General features: G+C 40.8%; 1 protein-coding gene across 2 annotated transcripts in view; it reads right to left on the bottom strand.

Moving 5' to 3' along the window:
• The window catches only part of LOC140469562 (divalent-cation tolerance protein CutA), a 28170-nt gene extending 15639 nt beyond the window's left edge, over nucleotides 1–12531 (bottom strand). The window contains exons 1-4 of one of the 2 annotated variants that reach the window (XM_072566202.1): nucleotides 12173–12531; nucleotides 7912–8060; nucleotides 2470–2529; nucleotides 1731–1934 (exon numbers count right to left, since the gene is read on the bottom strand). In XM_072566202.1, coding sequence (XP_072422303.1) covers nucleotides 1731–1934; nucleotides 2470–2529; nucleotides 7912–8060; nucleotides 12173–12223 — 464 coding nt within the window. In that variant the 5' untranslated portion in view covers nucleotides 12224–12531. The remainder of the gene's footprint in view (nucleotides 1–1730; nucleotides 1935–2469; nucleotides 2530–7911; nucleotides 8061–12172) is intronic. The other variant, XM_072566203.1, reaches the window with a different exon arrangement.
• Between the last annotated feature and the right edge of the window lie 3340 nt (nucleotides 12532–15871).

Raw genomic sequence — 15871 nt, 5'->3', positions numbered from 1 at the left:
TATATTATCAGTCCTACCTTGCTCTCTGCTATGTTCCTGCCTGCTCTGACTGTTTGACTCACTTTTCTCAACTGACCAGTCTCACATGGATCTCTTTCCTGTCTCTCTGGGTCCCACCCCACCCACCTTACTAGTTTAAATCTTCGAGCAGTTCTAACAAATCTCCCTGCCAGTCTATTACTCCCCTTCCGATTCAGATGCAATCCAGCCTTTTGTACAGGTCACTTCTACACCAGAAGAGATTCCAATGATCCAAAAATGTGAATTCTTCTCCCAAACACCAGCTCTTCAGGCATGCATTTATCTGCTTTATCCTCTTATTCCTACCCTCACTAATTCACAGCATCGGGAGTAATCCAGATATTACTACTCTAAAAAGGATCTCCTTTTTAAATTCCTGCCTAACTGTCTATATTCTCCCTTCAGAACCTCATCCTTTTCCCTTCCTGATCATTGGAAGGAATGTGTACCATGACCTCCTGCTGGTCCCTCAGAATATTCTGCACCCTCCCTGAGACATCCTGGATGCTGGCACCAGGGAGGCAACACCATTCTGATTTTGTGGCTGGCCTCAAATGTCTCAGTGCCCCTGACTAGAGAGTCCCCAAACACAACTGATCACTTGGAACCCGACTTACACTAGAGTTGGTCTCAATACCTGAAACTTGACTGCTTGTGCTACACCCCCCTGCGAATCCATCACCCCCTACATTTTCCAAAACAGCATAGTTGTTTGTAATGGGGCTAGCCACAGAAGACTCCTGCACTAGCTGCCTACGTCTCCTACCTTTCTTGGAATTAGCTCAGCTACCTGACTGTATCTGCAGCTTTTTTGCCTTCCTATAACCACCATCCATTACACACCCAGCTCTTGTAATTTTCTCATTGCCTCTAACTGTCATTCCAACCGATCCATTTGATCTAACAGAATTCACAACCAACATTTATTGCAGATATAATCCTCAGTAACACATCCTCTCCCTAAACTCTCATATCTGGCAAGAGCACATCACTCTATTAAAGATCCTGGCACCAGGCAGGCAACATATCATTCTGATCTTGTGCTGCTGGCCACAGAAATGTGTCTGTGCCCCTGACTGGAGTGAAGGCTCCCTGCCTCTATTCTTGAAGGTCTTTTGCCCGAAATGTCGATTTTCCTGCTCCTCAAATGCTGCCTGACCTGCTGTGCTTTTCCTGGACCACTCTGATCTAAACTTAAATCAATATAGAGTTGAGGGGGAAATAAAACACTCCACTCCCTGCAGTGCCCACCTCTCCCTGAAAACCTCAAGGAAGACAGAGTAGACACTGCATGCTCCTTTTCCAAGGACACCCAGGCCTGAACATAACTGTGGAAGAGAGGCAGGCAATCAGACATAATGACCCCCTCTTATTTTTTTTTCCCCTTTTTGAAGAAGAGGGCAATCTCCTGTTTATTTTTTTTCCACCCCCACACTACCACCTAACTGCGGTAGTGCTTATTTTTTCCCCAGCACCCATGGTGTGTGTGTGTAGGTGTGAGACACAGTGAAAGACACAAAGTGCATGAATCTTTATTCAATTTCCACCACCAGGAAAATAGGAAAAACACCCGAGTGGCCAGTGACAAGCACTGCCCTTCAAACCAAAGGGCAATGCTGTGTGATCAAAACAGTGAAGGGGAGGGTAGGGACTAAATCAAAATAGAGTTGGAGGGAGAAATAATACACTCCACTCCCTGCAGTGCCTACCTCTCCCTGAACAACTCCAGGGTGTTGGTGGACACCACGTGCTCCTTCTCCAAGGACACCCAGGCCTGAACATAACCATGGAAGAGATACAGGCAATCAAACATAATGACCCCCTCTGTTATGTTGGTCAGCCAGGTCCTTCCTGCTTGGCCCAGATTAACAGCCTCAATCAAGTAGTTAACAAGGTCCACCTGGTTCCAATCACTACAGCAAAGAAAAGAAAGCAAAAATAATTGGCTTCTGGAACAAACACTAAAGTATCAGGGAACAGCCACATTTCCATGCCAAAGGAATCAACTAATTTCCCTCAGCCCTAGGTTTAAACATTAATTCTAAAGACAATGAACTCTAAACTGTGTAATTTTCTTTTATACTGATCACCACCATTCTCCTTTAACTCTTTGAACATGTAAGAGGATGTCATTGGGAAGCACCAAGTGACTGCATGAGCTGTATGCTTGATGTCACGCAGTAAAAATTGGTCTTCACGCAAGAAAACCCAATGATTGGCTCCTTATTTCTTACAGTAAAAAGAATTAAAAGGAGCTGAAAAATAAAAATGGAAATCAGTTCACTCCTCCTCACCTAGTAACAACAGATTTTAGATGGTTTAGTTTGAATTGCAAGAGGAGATGTTTAGCTTTGGAATAACCCATGGACTTTCACAGATGTGAAACATTCAGATTTGCTTCCTGACAGGCTAAACATTTAAAGAAAAAAATCCTTTTTGTTCACTTACATGGAAAACACCTTTGGTAAGATGCTCACACAAGCAGCCAGCTTCTTCTCCACAATAGTCCTAGGGAGGGAGGTCAAAAAAATATCAAAATCAAATGAGCCCACTATTTTTGAAAGGTAATCAACAAATTTACACTCATTTTATTATTGTAGTTATTCTTTATCTTTAATATGTACCCAGAACTGCATAGGCCTCAATTCAACATGTTACCATGACAACCCAGATAGTGGTAGCAAAGCATGACTATTTGCTATTCTCACAAAGTGTAATTAGTGTGACAGTTCTGCATTTCCTTTAAAGTCTGCACAACTTGAAGAATCCATCCTATCCTTTATCATCAGCCAGTTTCTACTTTAGTAGAATGGGAAATGTTGCTTAACAGACAATATTTTAACATACTGAATAATAGAGAAAAGATGTTGCTTTCAGGGGTGGTGATTGATGGAAAAGTGTCACTGATATCACCAACAACTGCACCATCTGAGAGATTACTGAATAGTTTCCATTTTGAGGTGAAGTAAACCAATCCATATACAGAAGTGTTCAAATGTGGCCAGTAGTCCTACATGTACCCACATTACCCAAGTGATCACAAAACACCCCTCTAACTTCAGAGAGCAAGGGGTTTCATCCCACAAAAGTCTCCGCATTCAAAGGATCATCCTCTGCTATTGTTAGAAATTTAGTTAAGTCAATTGCAAGTACAGGGCTACAAACTACTATGAGAGTGAGTATTTATTGGGAATCAATGATACTTCTTGTTCATTAGACCTGCCTTTGTGTGTTCAATTTCCATGAACAGTTGAAAGGTTAACATGAAGGACTTGGGTGGATAGGCCAAGCTATTGAGCATCTCCTGAGTGAGATTAGACTATTGTTAATGAACAAGGCAGAATTTGAACGGTGGTAGGAGATTGAAGTCAAATGAGGTACAGAAATTTAAAAATTAAAAGATTGCATATGAGATATGGCACAGAAATGGACCAGCCAATCCACACTATTCTCGTGTTCCTGCTGCACTCGCGTTACCTGTCATCTTACCCTCTAAAATCAACCATACCAGCCTCCTTTTCTTTCTCCATGAAAATCCTCATCCCACTTCAATTGAAGACATCTGTGCTATTTGTTTTTACCACATCCTTTGGTAGCAGGTTCTACATCATTTGGGGGTAAAGAAACTTTTTCTTGAATTCCTATTTGTTTTCTTATCACTCATTGATGGGCCCTAGGTACACTGCACCCCTACAAAGGTAACTTTCTCTGTATATACTATAAAAACCCTTAATTTTTAATAGCTCTATAAAAAAGTTCTTTTTCAGGAGGCAAGACCCATTCAGTTGATCCCTTCTATGTTTTTATACTAATTTCTGGCATCATCCTAGTCAATCCTCAACACCATTTTTTAATCCCTTTTATAATATGGTGACCAGAACTGCATGCAAGACTCAAGTCTGAAACAATCAAAATATGATAGTCAAACAATTTCTCTTTAAAAAGTTTACTTGTTTAGAAATAGAACACTGGAATAGAGTGGATTGGCTGGTCCATTTCTGTGCCATATCTCCTTTGCAATCTTTTAATCATTTTAAATTTCTGTACCTCATTTGACTTCAAAATCTCATACCACCGTTCAAATTCTGCCTTGTTCATTAACAATAGTCTAAATCTCACTCAGGAGATGCTTCAATAGCTTGTCCTAATCACCCAGGTTCTCCATGTAGTTGTGTTATGGCTTTCCTACCCTATGGTATAACCTAGTGAGTAATTGTACAAGAGTTCCCTTTGTACCTCTACAAGTATTAATTGTGCTGCCTACTAAAACAAAAATTAAGTGGGAGAGAAAAAGACAAAGAAAAAAAGGTTATAAAATGTACAATAATTAAAATCTGAAGGAATGGAGATTTACACTCAAACGTATCATTTTCAGTGTCAAAGATTGTTTGGTTGTCATTAAAATCTATTATGCCATTGAGGTTACTTAAACCCACCACAGATTGTTAGGGCACATCTGTTTCAATAAAAGATAACAACAAGAACTTCACAGTGTTCAATAAGTTTGAATTGTACATGACTTTTGGTACAGTTTACTGAGCAAAGGTGACCTTTAGACTTCTGGATTTTCACCTTTAACTGTATGTATTTGCTGAACTGGTTACCAACTTGGACACAAAAAACTAAAGCGCCATTAGCATAGTTGTTATATAATAGTAAATTAAAGGTCTTATTATTTAAAGGCTACATGAAACTAATATGGGTGTAATTTCAGTACCTCATGCAAAAATTAAACAAAGTGTTGAGTGAGCCAGTTGGACTTGTTAGTGATTTTTTTGGGGTCAGTGGAGCCTGAAAGCAATCAAGCAGTTTAAAAACTAGGAGTATCCACTTCAAAACAAAGTATTATTCAGCTGTTAGCATCCATCAGTTCTAGATATCCATGGAATTATTTTTTTTAATAATAACTGGACCTACAATATACCATTTACAATATACCTTTAATGTTTGTGGTTCAAAACAATTGACTTTGACTGTCAATTTCAAATAAAATTTCTGCTTTTTTGCTCCTGGAATGGGGACACTGCTGCCTCCAAGTACACTTCCAAGCCCAATTTGATACTAGAATCACCGTTCCTTCCCTGTTGCAGAGTCAAAACCTTGACATTCCTTTTCTGACAGCACAGAGAAAGTATCTGCTCACATGGATTTAAGCAGCTAAAGAACACATGCAAGACAGAATTTCAAGACTGCAAATGAAACAAAGTGTAGAATTTATGAACTGGGAGGGGAGAGAGAGAGAGAGAGAGAGAGAGAGAGAGAGAGAGAGAGGGAGAGAGATAGTGATGACTTCAAAAGGACTGGTCAAGTGGGCAGACAAACCTCAGGATGAAATTTAATCTAGAGAAGTATGAAATGATACATTTTTGTAGGAAGAATGCAACAGAGGCAACATAATATAAATCGAAGTGTTGAAGTTGGAAAGGTAGGTTGAGGAAGTGGTTAATAAAGCTCCTGGGCTCTAAGTAGGTGCCTAGATTACAAAACGAAGAATGTTTTGGAAACACTGGTCCAGCCTCAACTGGATTATTATGTTCAATTCTGGGCAATAAACATTAGAAGAATGTGAAGGTATTAGAGAAGCTGCACAAAAAGTTACTGGGAGGGTTCCAGGGATGAGGGACTTATGTGGATAGACTGGAGAAGTTGGGGCTGTTTCCCTTACAGAAGGTTGAGAGATTAGTTCATCGAAGTGTAAAAAATCATGAAGATTCTGGATGGAGTACATCAGGAAGAAAATGTTCCTTAAGGACCCTGCTGTGGGCAGCAACAAAAGATCCAACAGGAATAGGTGGAAATATCCAGTTGTGTTTAAAAAGGTAAGAACAGGAGGTGCACTGATGGAAAGGGTAGGTCAGAAATGGTAAGGAAATGACTGAGTTCTTATAAAAAACCACCACAGGTCTGGACCCCTCCCATGTTGTGACCATTCTATACCAGTAGCTAAAGCACAAACTTAGCACATCTCACTAAAGATTTCATATGATCTCTCTTGTCCACATTCTATGTTTAGTTGTGCTTAATTTATATCTGATAAGTAATTTCATTTTTTTCACTATTATCTGTTTATTTAGTTCAGTAATCAATCAACTCAAACATGACAGATGGAATATGATAAGATCTAAAATCAATTTCAAAATTCTATTAGATGCATGAAGTTTGTGACTGGATTATGAAGAAATTAAACCCCTTGTTCCAACCTGGAAAATATGCTTGCATAATAAATAAGATTCAAGTTACAAAAGATCAACTAGGTCAGTTGAGACATGGCATGATGTACAGGCTTATTTTCAAACACTGAGTCAGGGTGTAACTAACTTCAGTAGTGCCCGATATACTTGACCATTGGCAGGAGCAGTTAACCACACTGCTGCTTCAAAGAAGTCAGAGATTGGTGTGGCCTCTTCAAGAGCGCAATCAGCTTGATGCTGGAGCCTTAATTTAGTTAGAGCCATAGAGATATTGAGCATGGAAACAGACCCTTCAGTCCAACTTGTCCATGCCAACCAAATAGCCCAACCCAATCTAGTCCCACCTGCCAGCACCCACCCAATATCCCTCCAAACCCTTCCTATTCATATACCCATCCAAATGCCTCTTAAATGTTGCAGTTGTACCAGCCTCCACCACTTCCTCTAGCAGCTCATTCCATACACGTACCACCCTCTGAAAGAGTTGCCCCTTCGTTCTCTTTTATATCTTTCCCCTCTCATCCTAAACCTATGCCCTCTAGTTCTGAACTCCCCCCACCACAGGGAAAAGACTATTTACCCTATCCATGCCCCTCGATTTTATAAACCACTATAAGGTCACCCTCAGCCTCTGACACTCCAGGAATACCAGCCCTAGCCTATTCAACCTCCCTATACCTCAACCCTGGTAACATTCTTGTAAATCTTTTCTGAACCCTTTCAAGTTTCACAGCATCTTTCCAATAGGAAGGAGACCAGAATTGCATGCAATATTCTAACAGTGGCCTAACCAATGTCCTGTACAGCTGCAACATGACCTCCCAACCCCTGTACTCAATCCTCTGACCAATAAAGGAAAACATACCAAATGCCACCTTCACCATCCTGTCTACCTGCTCTTTTCTTGGGGGGCCAAATGGGTTAGAACTTTAAGTGAGGATGAAATAAGGTTTGGTTGTAAATATGCCCATCAATACTCATGGTCGAGGTTCAAGGTTGACTATAGAGGTGGAGGCAAGATGTACAGGGAATCACAATCCAAAAGTAGACTTTCAGGGAGAATGGAAAAAAGGAAAAACATTTTTAAAATGTATTGAAATACAGAATAAGCAAATAGAGAGTTTAAGATAGTGTTATTTTATTGCATGAATTTTTTGAAACATTTCTATGGACAATCAATGTGAGAAATTTCGATTCAGATGCTTTTTTTATTCCAACCAAACCTCTGGGAAGGCAGTATGGAACACAAACTAAACCTTTAATCCTTTTCTAGATTATATGCTTATACAACCATAATTTCCTTTTAAATTTTTAGTTAATCTGTAGAGAATTAAATGAATATAAGCTGCTAGTGGTGCATGTTTCTTAAACATTTCTGAAAGACTAACATGAAAGCAGTAACGGTATTAACTTTGATATAATTTCAGAATTATCATAAGAGTGTGATTTACATGGTAAATCCATGATTTTGCCAGAATTTCAATTATTGAAGGGACAATACAAAGGCATTTTGGAAGATGCAGGGTACAGAACCAAAATATTAGTCAAGCATTCTTCCCTCTTCCAAATACTGGCTGACTTGTGTCTTTCTAGAAAGAATGAATCTAGTTATTTTACTTTGGGGAGTGATAATTTCACAGCTCTGAATTTCAGGTAATGAATTAAACATAATGCTAGTAATTAACTATTTATTTTTTACCTTGCAATGACTTTGCCAACTTGTTCATTGGGACAGCTGAGAAAAACTAGAGAATGTGTTCCAGAAATGTAGCTCCCAGTAACTGCTGAGTGCAAGTATACAGCAACATTCTTTAGCCCTGGATATATTAACAGGCCCATAAGCAGAACCTAAAGACAAAAAGATGGCAGAAAGCCACTGGTTAGTTAATTGTCAAAAATTTAAAGCAGATGTGAGATTGACACTAACAGACAACACTAAAGACTTTCAATTTCAGTGATTAGAGAAAAGCTCAACCAACTGATGTCAAGTCTGTCCCTCAATCAAACCTAGACCTGCTTTCAAGATGCCAGACCTGCAAAACTTCGGAGAATGAATTCAAAGTTACCAAGCAAACTAGTTTAAACACCTCCTAACCTGAAATTATATTCTGATTTTGGTAAACTAACTCAAACCAGAGCCAGAGCCACCCTTTTCTGTAAGCAAGAAAAAAATTTAGGCAAGGCTTTAAAACAAGAACTCCTCTTGCTAAAAATGTTTTAGCATATTTTAAATTGAGGAATATAATGTTATTCAGTCCAAGATAACATTTGAAACAAAAGCTATGGAAAGTGACAGATTCAGTCTTTTGCTTCAAGTTAAAGTCTACAAAATGAGCAAGCTAAGCTCCAAATGTCTATTTAACTTTATGCTTTACATCATTACTACAGATGATTTGGCAGATTGCCATATTCAGTTTGCTGTGTACAATACAATTTAAAAACACCCAAATTTGCATAAGCTCTAGAGCCAGTAGAGTGATCAAACCAGAATTTTCAGACATATTAACCAGAAGCCAGTTACGGAGTTCAGTTATTGCTTCGTAAAACCAACATCAGAGGCATCTAAACACATGGATGTAAATACAGAATTCTGGAAACTGTTGTCAGAGATATCCTGCACCACATTCATATGATGTGACAGTGCAGTTTTCACCAATGGAATTAACAGATTTGATATAGGCATACATTTAAATTAATTGCTCTGTTTTTGCTGTACTAAATTTTAAAAACAAAATCTATTTAGTATAACTGAGCTTTTAACTGTATCAAATTATAACCTGATGAAAAACCTCTGGCCCTGAAAAAAGGTGCAGATTCTCATTCTCAAGAAATGAATTAAATGTTGCAAGGTTTTTTTTAAAAGAAAAGCTTGTGTTTAGAGATTTAGATTTTCCCTTAATCCCATATGGATCACCTGATCTGTTTCACATTCTGTAGAATTAAGTGAAATTTATATATAATTTGTTTTTTTACTGTCTGCTTTGCCAACTAGGAGGATTTTTCAACCTGACTGATCATGGATCATCAGTAGAGAAGGTATCAAATTTGAATTGACCTTAGAAGACATTATGTTTTACAGCACATGAAAGGTTTTATTTGAAGTGCATGGTGAATAATATTTCTTCATCGCAAAACTCAGTCTGACACTTCTGAATGGATTTGAACAATGAAATTAAATGTAGAGTGTAAAACTAATCTTACACTGTAGTCAGTAGTAATGTTTTAAGAAGCATTTGATCATTTATATCTATACTTTAAATTTTCTACCTAATTCAGAGGTAAATATTCAGTCAAGTTTATATTAAAATGTATTAATCACTGCACTTTTTTGGTTAAATAGTTCCAATTATCATAGTACCTGTGGCAGAAATAAAGTTTATTGCAATCTCATCTCACTAATTAGAGTTGTATAGTCCAAATTTTGCAAAGTAGCTTTTTTGTTTTGCATCATCAATTTGTCTCAGCCGCTTTAGAGAGAATACTATCTATATCTGAGCTTGAATACTGTTGAAAAGCCAAAAGACCCTTTGGACAGCATCTTCCAAACCCATGACTACCACCATCTGGAAGGACAAAGGCTGCAGATACATAGAGTACCTCCACCTGCAAGTTCCCCCTCTAAGCCACTCCCCATCCTGATTTGGTAATATCAGACTATTCCTTCTTATTGCTGAACCAATATCTTCCAAACTCTGTCCCAAACACCATTGCAGGTTTACCTACAGCAGCCCGTATGGCCTGCAGCTGGTCTCGAAGCAGGTTCTCCATCACCTGCTAAAGGGCACCCAGGATGGGCAATAAATACTGGCACAGCCAGTGAAATTCACATTCCTCAAAAGGAATAAAAAAATTGAGGATGCAAAAAGACCCTTCTGTGATTACATAGTTGTAATACTAGTGATCTTGCTTCTGCTACATACATGTGTAGCTTTAAGTGAATGAATGCCAGGAAGAGGTTTTGCCATTTTATTTTTATTTCCTCTTCCCTTGAATAAGAACAGATTAATCACAATGTTTGTGGGCCACTGGTTGCTTAAATGAATCAACAAATAGCACACAAAAGGAGAATCAGCACTAAGCTCCTTTGGATTTCTGACTCAGCATTGCTGCATGACCCAGGCTTTTGTTTTAATGAGTGCGAATAAGAATAACTGCCTGGATTTTGGTGGCCAAATTGACATTCTTGCAGCATAGAAGGTTGTGCATCAGAATCCTACAGAATATGCAACTTAATGTAACAATGACTAAGGAAATTGAAAATTTCCACTGGGCATTTCCCCTGCACCTAGAACTGTTCGAAAGCAGTGTGAATCAGAAAATTTGGAGAGTTCCACAGTAATTAATAGCTGCCCAGGAAGAGAGTTAGAAGATTAAAAAACCTAGTCTAACTTCTTAGACAATAATACCATAAGAAATAAAGAAGAGTAGGCTGTTCAGCCCCTCAAGCTGGAACTGCCATTTATTAGGATCACAGCTGGTCTTTGGTAGCTGTTAGATTGAACCCCCCCCCCCCCTCCAAAGAATCACCATTCTCTCCCCAGTTACACTACCCCAGACCGCTTAAAGCATCCCAGCCCAGAGTGGTGCACTCACCTGCCTCTGCCTGAACACCAACACACCCTTCACCATTTAACCCTTGACCTAAATTCAATACTCATCTCTTGCCTGACAAACAACCCATTTTACAGTATGGCACCCTAACCCCACACTTACTCTTTCTCAGGCACTGTCAAAGTGTCTGTCTATGCTGTTGGATGTTGAAGTCACAAGATACAACAACTAATTGCTATTTATACAAATATCTTTATTTCCTCTTCATCTAGAACGTTGCAGTGCAGTACAGGGCCCTTCGGCCCTTGATGTTGCATCAACCTGCGAAATTAATCCAAGTCCATCTAACCTACACTGTTCTATTATTATCCATATAGATGTCTAATGCCAGTTTAAAAGCCCTTAATGTCAGTGAACCTACTACCATTGCAAGCAGGCCATTCCATTCCCCTACTACTGAGTAAGGAAACTACCCCTAATGGCTGTTCTAATCTATCCTACTTGAAAGAGAACAGATTAATCAATGTATGTGGGCCACTGGCAGCTTAAATGAATCAACAAGTCGCACACAAAGGAGTATCAGCAGCCCACCCCCACCCCATTACCTGTGTTACTCAAAATCATTACTATTTCAGGCACACTGCATTTCTGAAGGAGCTGTGAACATAATTTCTATCTGAAATTTTAGTGGGGAACAGCAGCAGCAGAGTGACATCCTGACTGTGATCACTTACTACTCCACTGGAAAAGTATCCTGCCTCAAAAAGTTTAAAGTCCTGGAAGTCCCAACTTAATTGTTGCTCAGCAACTTCCTTCTTCCCCAACATGGGCTCCCTTCTTGAAAGTCTACAGCCTATAACCACCTTCTCATGGACATCTCAATGCCAGCCCTGTCCACAAACCCAGTCACAAATTGATCATGTGCCAGTGTGTTGAAGCAATGTGTCTGCTGTACATGAGTCAATCACCACAGCTATTTCAGGATGGGAATCTAGCTACACAGCTCTTACTATCCAAATCGGTTCCCTCGCCTGAGGCGTGCTGGCCATCAGTTTAAATTCGCTAGCAGTGACTCCTATGAGAGAAGTCCTCTGGCCCCCTAGGACGATAACTTGACGCCTATAGTGACGGTCACGCTCCTCCCCCCCCCCATGACATGGTGTCACCTTTATCACTGACCCTTGACTTTTTCCCCCCCACTTTCTTCAACCTTAATATTGCACTGCGGAGCCTGTCTCTTTTGCTTTCTTAAGAGGAAGATCCTTAAACGAACTTAAGGTCATCGCTTTAAAAAAAAATCGTGTGGTAGACAACTTCTAATCCATTCGGTTTATTTATAACAGACACGGTCAAAAATAGCCACCCGCGGTGATGTTATTGTCCGTTCAGAAGGACAGCTGCAAACTCACCAAGAGGAGTGTGGTAAGCACCAAGCGCAGGGAGCCTTGGAAACGCTGCATGAAGCAGCCCGGTCCTGCACACACTCTCTCCCCGTACGTCTCTGGGTGTGACAAGGGGACAAGACACCGAATCAGGAATCGCTGCTCTCTGGGGCCATAGCGGAGAGTCAGGCTGTCACCACACCCGGCGATAGGATCTACTCGGTGATTCCTCTTCACTCGATCCCTCCGTCCCGCCCTCACCTAAATCTAAATCTAAATCTATCTATCTCTCTCTCTCTCTTAACCCTCCCACCTTTCACTCCAACTTTGACCTCTCAAGCACCCTCAAATTCCCTCTAGATCCACCCGCCCCTGCCCTGGCTCGGTTAAATCCCTCATCAGGGATCTCCGCTCCTTTCCTGACAGGTCACCTGGAGATGATCCTTCTCCCGCCGCCAATCACAAAGCAGCCTCACACCCCCAGCCTCTGATTGGTCAGTGTAACACTGTGCATGTTTCAACTTGACACCCATCACATGGACCTTTACCGAGCTGCCGGCTGGCGAGTGGGGTCAACTCTGACAAGAGAAACTCCTGGGTACTGCTGCCTCAATCTGCTTGAAGTGGTTTGCCATTTATCTCTCTATTTTATTCGCATCGATTAATCCAATCCCCACCATTAAAGCTGGACGCTCTGGATGGTATGTATGCCTGGAAATTTCCAGGGATATGTTTTAAAGACGAGTTGTCTATTTGCACGGTGGTGTGCAAGAAGAATATGATCATGAGGGATACGCGAGTGGAATTGCAATCTCATTGGTCTATTAATCCAGAGACCTGGACTACATCTCCAAGCAGGCGAAAGTGAGGACTGCAGATGCTGGGGATTAAAGTCGAGAGTGTGGTGCTGGAAAAGCACAGCAGGTCAGGCAGCATCATAGGAGCAGGAGAATCAACGTTTCGGGCAAATGCCCTTCATCAGGAATGAATTTGATGAAGGGCTTTTGCCCGAAACGTCGATTCACCTGCTCCTCGGATGCTGCCTGACTTGCTGTGCTTTTCCAGCACCACACTCTTGACTCTTACTCCAAGGACCTGAGATCAAATTTGCCACAGCAGTTAATGAATTTGAATTCAATGAATTAGTAAAAGTGAAAGATCTATCTGGTTCTGCATTCTTTTTCAAGAAAGAAAATCTGATGTTCTCACTGGTACAATGGTGGATAAGAACCCCAATTGTTTTTAAAGACGTTTTTTTACTTGTAGTTCCAAAATGTGCTTTTTTTTAAAATAGAGGACTGCTACAGAGAGGGAAAAAAAGGATATGAATTCAGTGATTGGCAAAAGCCATGGTGTTCAAAACAAAAGAGCAGTGTTTTTGTGGATTACTTGATTACAATGCAAAGAGGTGCTAGTGGAGCCCCCAAAATGTATGTCAGGAAAAGAGTCATCTCAGGAGCAAATTTGATTTTGTAAGTATTGTCTGCTGCTTTAGTGTAACCAGGTTGGTCGATTTCATGCAACTATAGAATTATGTTTTTCTGAAATTTACCACTTGGCCCATCATTGATTTTGTTTTGCATAGGAATCAGTTAATCAATATTCATCAGAAAGGTAAAATGCTGGAATTCTGCCATTAAAATGGGCAATTTTGGAAATGCTCATGATGTCTAACAAAATTGGAGTTAATGGGAATCGGGGAAAACTTTCCACTAGTTGGAGTCATACCTGGCACAAAAGAAGATGGTTCTGATTGTTGGAGGTAAGTCATTTCAGCTTCAGGACACCTCTGTAGGAGTTCCTCAGGGTAGTGTCCAGGTAGGTCCAGCCATTTTCAGCTGCTTCATCAATGATCTCCCTTCCATTGGGCGGCACAGTGGTTAGCACTGCTGCCTCAGAGTGCCAGGGACCCACGTTTGATTCCCGCCTCAAGCAATTGTCTGTGTGGAGTTTGCACATTCTCCCCGTGTCTGCGTGGGTTTCCTCCGGGTGCTCCGGTTTCCTCCCACAGTCCAAAAATGTGCAGGTCAGGTGAATTGGCCATGCTAAATTGCCCGTAGTGTTAGGTAAAGGGGTAAATGAAGGGGAATGGGTCTGGGTGGGTTGATCTTTGGAGGGTTGGTGTGGACTTTTTTCCACACTGTAAGGAATCTAAATCTAAGAAATCTAAATCTAAATTATAAGGTCTGAAGTGGGGACCTTCACTGTAGTTTACACAATGTTCTCTGCCAATGTTCTGCAATTCCTCAGATATTGAAGCAGTCCATGTCGAAATGCAGCATGAACTGGACAACATCCAGGCATGGGTTGAAAATTAGGAAGTAATGTTGATGCTGCATAAATGCCAGGCAATGACTATTTCCAATAAGAGACCATTTAACCATTCTTCCTTGAACTATTCAATGGCATTACCATCACACAACCTCCACTGTCAAAATCCTGAGGGTTACTATTGACCAGAAACTGAACTGGAATAACTGTAGTCAACAATGATATAGGTAATAAACGGGATGAGCTCATTCAAGCAGAATTTAGGGAGTTAGGAGCCAAGTTAAAAGAAAGGACCTCAGAGGTAGTAATCTCAGGATTGCTACCACTGCCACATGCTCGTCAGAGTAGAATTGAAAAAATAGGCAGGATGAATGAGTGGCTTGAGGGAGAGTGCATCAGGCAGGGTTCAGAGTTTTGGGACATTGGGTCTGGTTTGGGGGAGGTGGGACTATTACAAATCAGACGGTCTACACCTGGGCAAGACTGGAACCAATGTCCTGGGGGTGCTTTTGCTAACGCTGTTGGGGAGGGTTTAAACTAATGTGGCAGTGGATGGGAACCAAATGAGGAGGTTAGTGGACAGTAATGAGGAAGTAATTAAAACCTGTAAAGAACTAGATAATGAAGTCAGCATGACTAAGGGGAAGAGTAGGCAGGGAGCAGATGATGAATGCAAAGGGACAAGTGGTCTGAGGTGCATTTGTTTTAATGCGAGAAGTGTAGTAGGTAAGGCAGCTGAACATAGGGCTTGGATTAGTACCTGGGAGTATGATGTTATTTCTATTACTGAGACTTGATTGAGGGAAGGGAAAGATTGGCAACTAAATATCCCAGGATATAGATGCTTCAGGCAGGATAGAGAGGGAGGTAAAAGGGGTGGAGGAGTTGCATTACTAGTCAGAGAGGATAGGACAGCTGTACTGAAGGAGGCCACTATGGAGGACTCAAACAGTGAGGCAACATGGGCAGAGCTCAAAAATGGGAAGATTGTAGTAACAATGTTGGGGCTGTACTACAGGACTCCCAACAGCGAGTGAGCAGTAGAGGTTCAAATATGTAAACACATTATGGAAAAATGTTGGAGCAACAGGATGGTGGTGATGGGAGATTTTAATTTTCCCAACATTGACTGGGATTCACTTAGAGTTCGAGGTTTAAATGGAGCAGAATTTGTAAGGAGCATCGGATAGAGCAGTATATAAATAGCCCAACTCGGGAAGGAGCCATACTGGACCTGGTGTTGGGGTATGAGCCTGGCCAGGTGGTTGAAGTTTCAGTAGGGGATTATTTGGGGGCTGGTGATCATAATTCCATAAGTTTTAGAATATTCATGGACAAAGACAAGACTGGTCCTAAATGAGGAGTACTAAGTTGGGGGGAGGCCAACTATAACAAAATTCCGTAGGAACTGGAGAACGTGGGAGGTTTTTAAAGAGAGGTTTATTAGAGTGCAGA

Source organism: Chiloscyllium punctatum, chromosome 49 (genome assembly GCF_047496795.1).
Source record: "Chiloscyllium punctatum isolate Juve2018m chromosome 49, sChiPun1.3, whole genome shotgun sequence".
NCBI classification, from domain to species: Eukaryota; Metazoa; Chordata; class Chondrichthyes; order Orectolobiformes; family Hemiscylliidae; genus Chiloscyllium; species Chiloscyllium punctatum.
The sequence above is the reverse complement of the archived record's forward strand: the minus strand, read 5'-3'. Positions and strand labels throughout refer to the sequence as shown.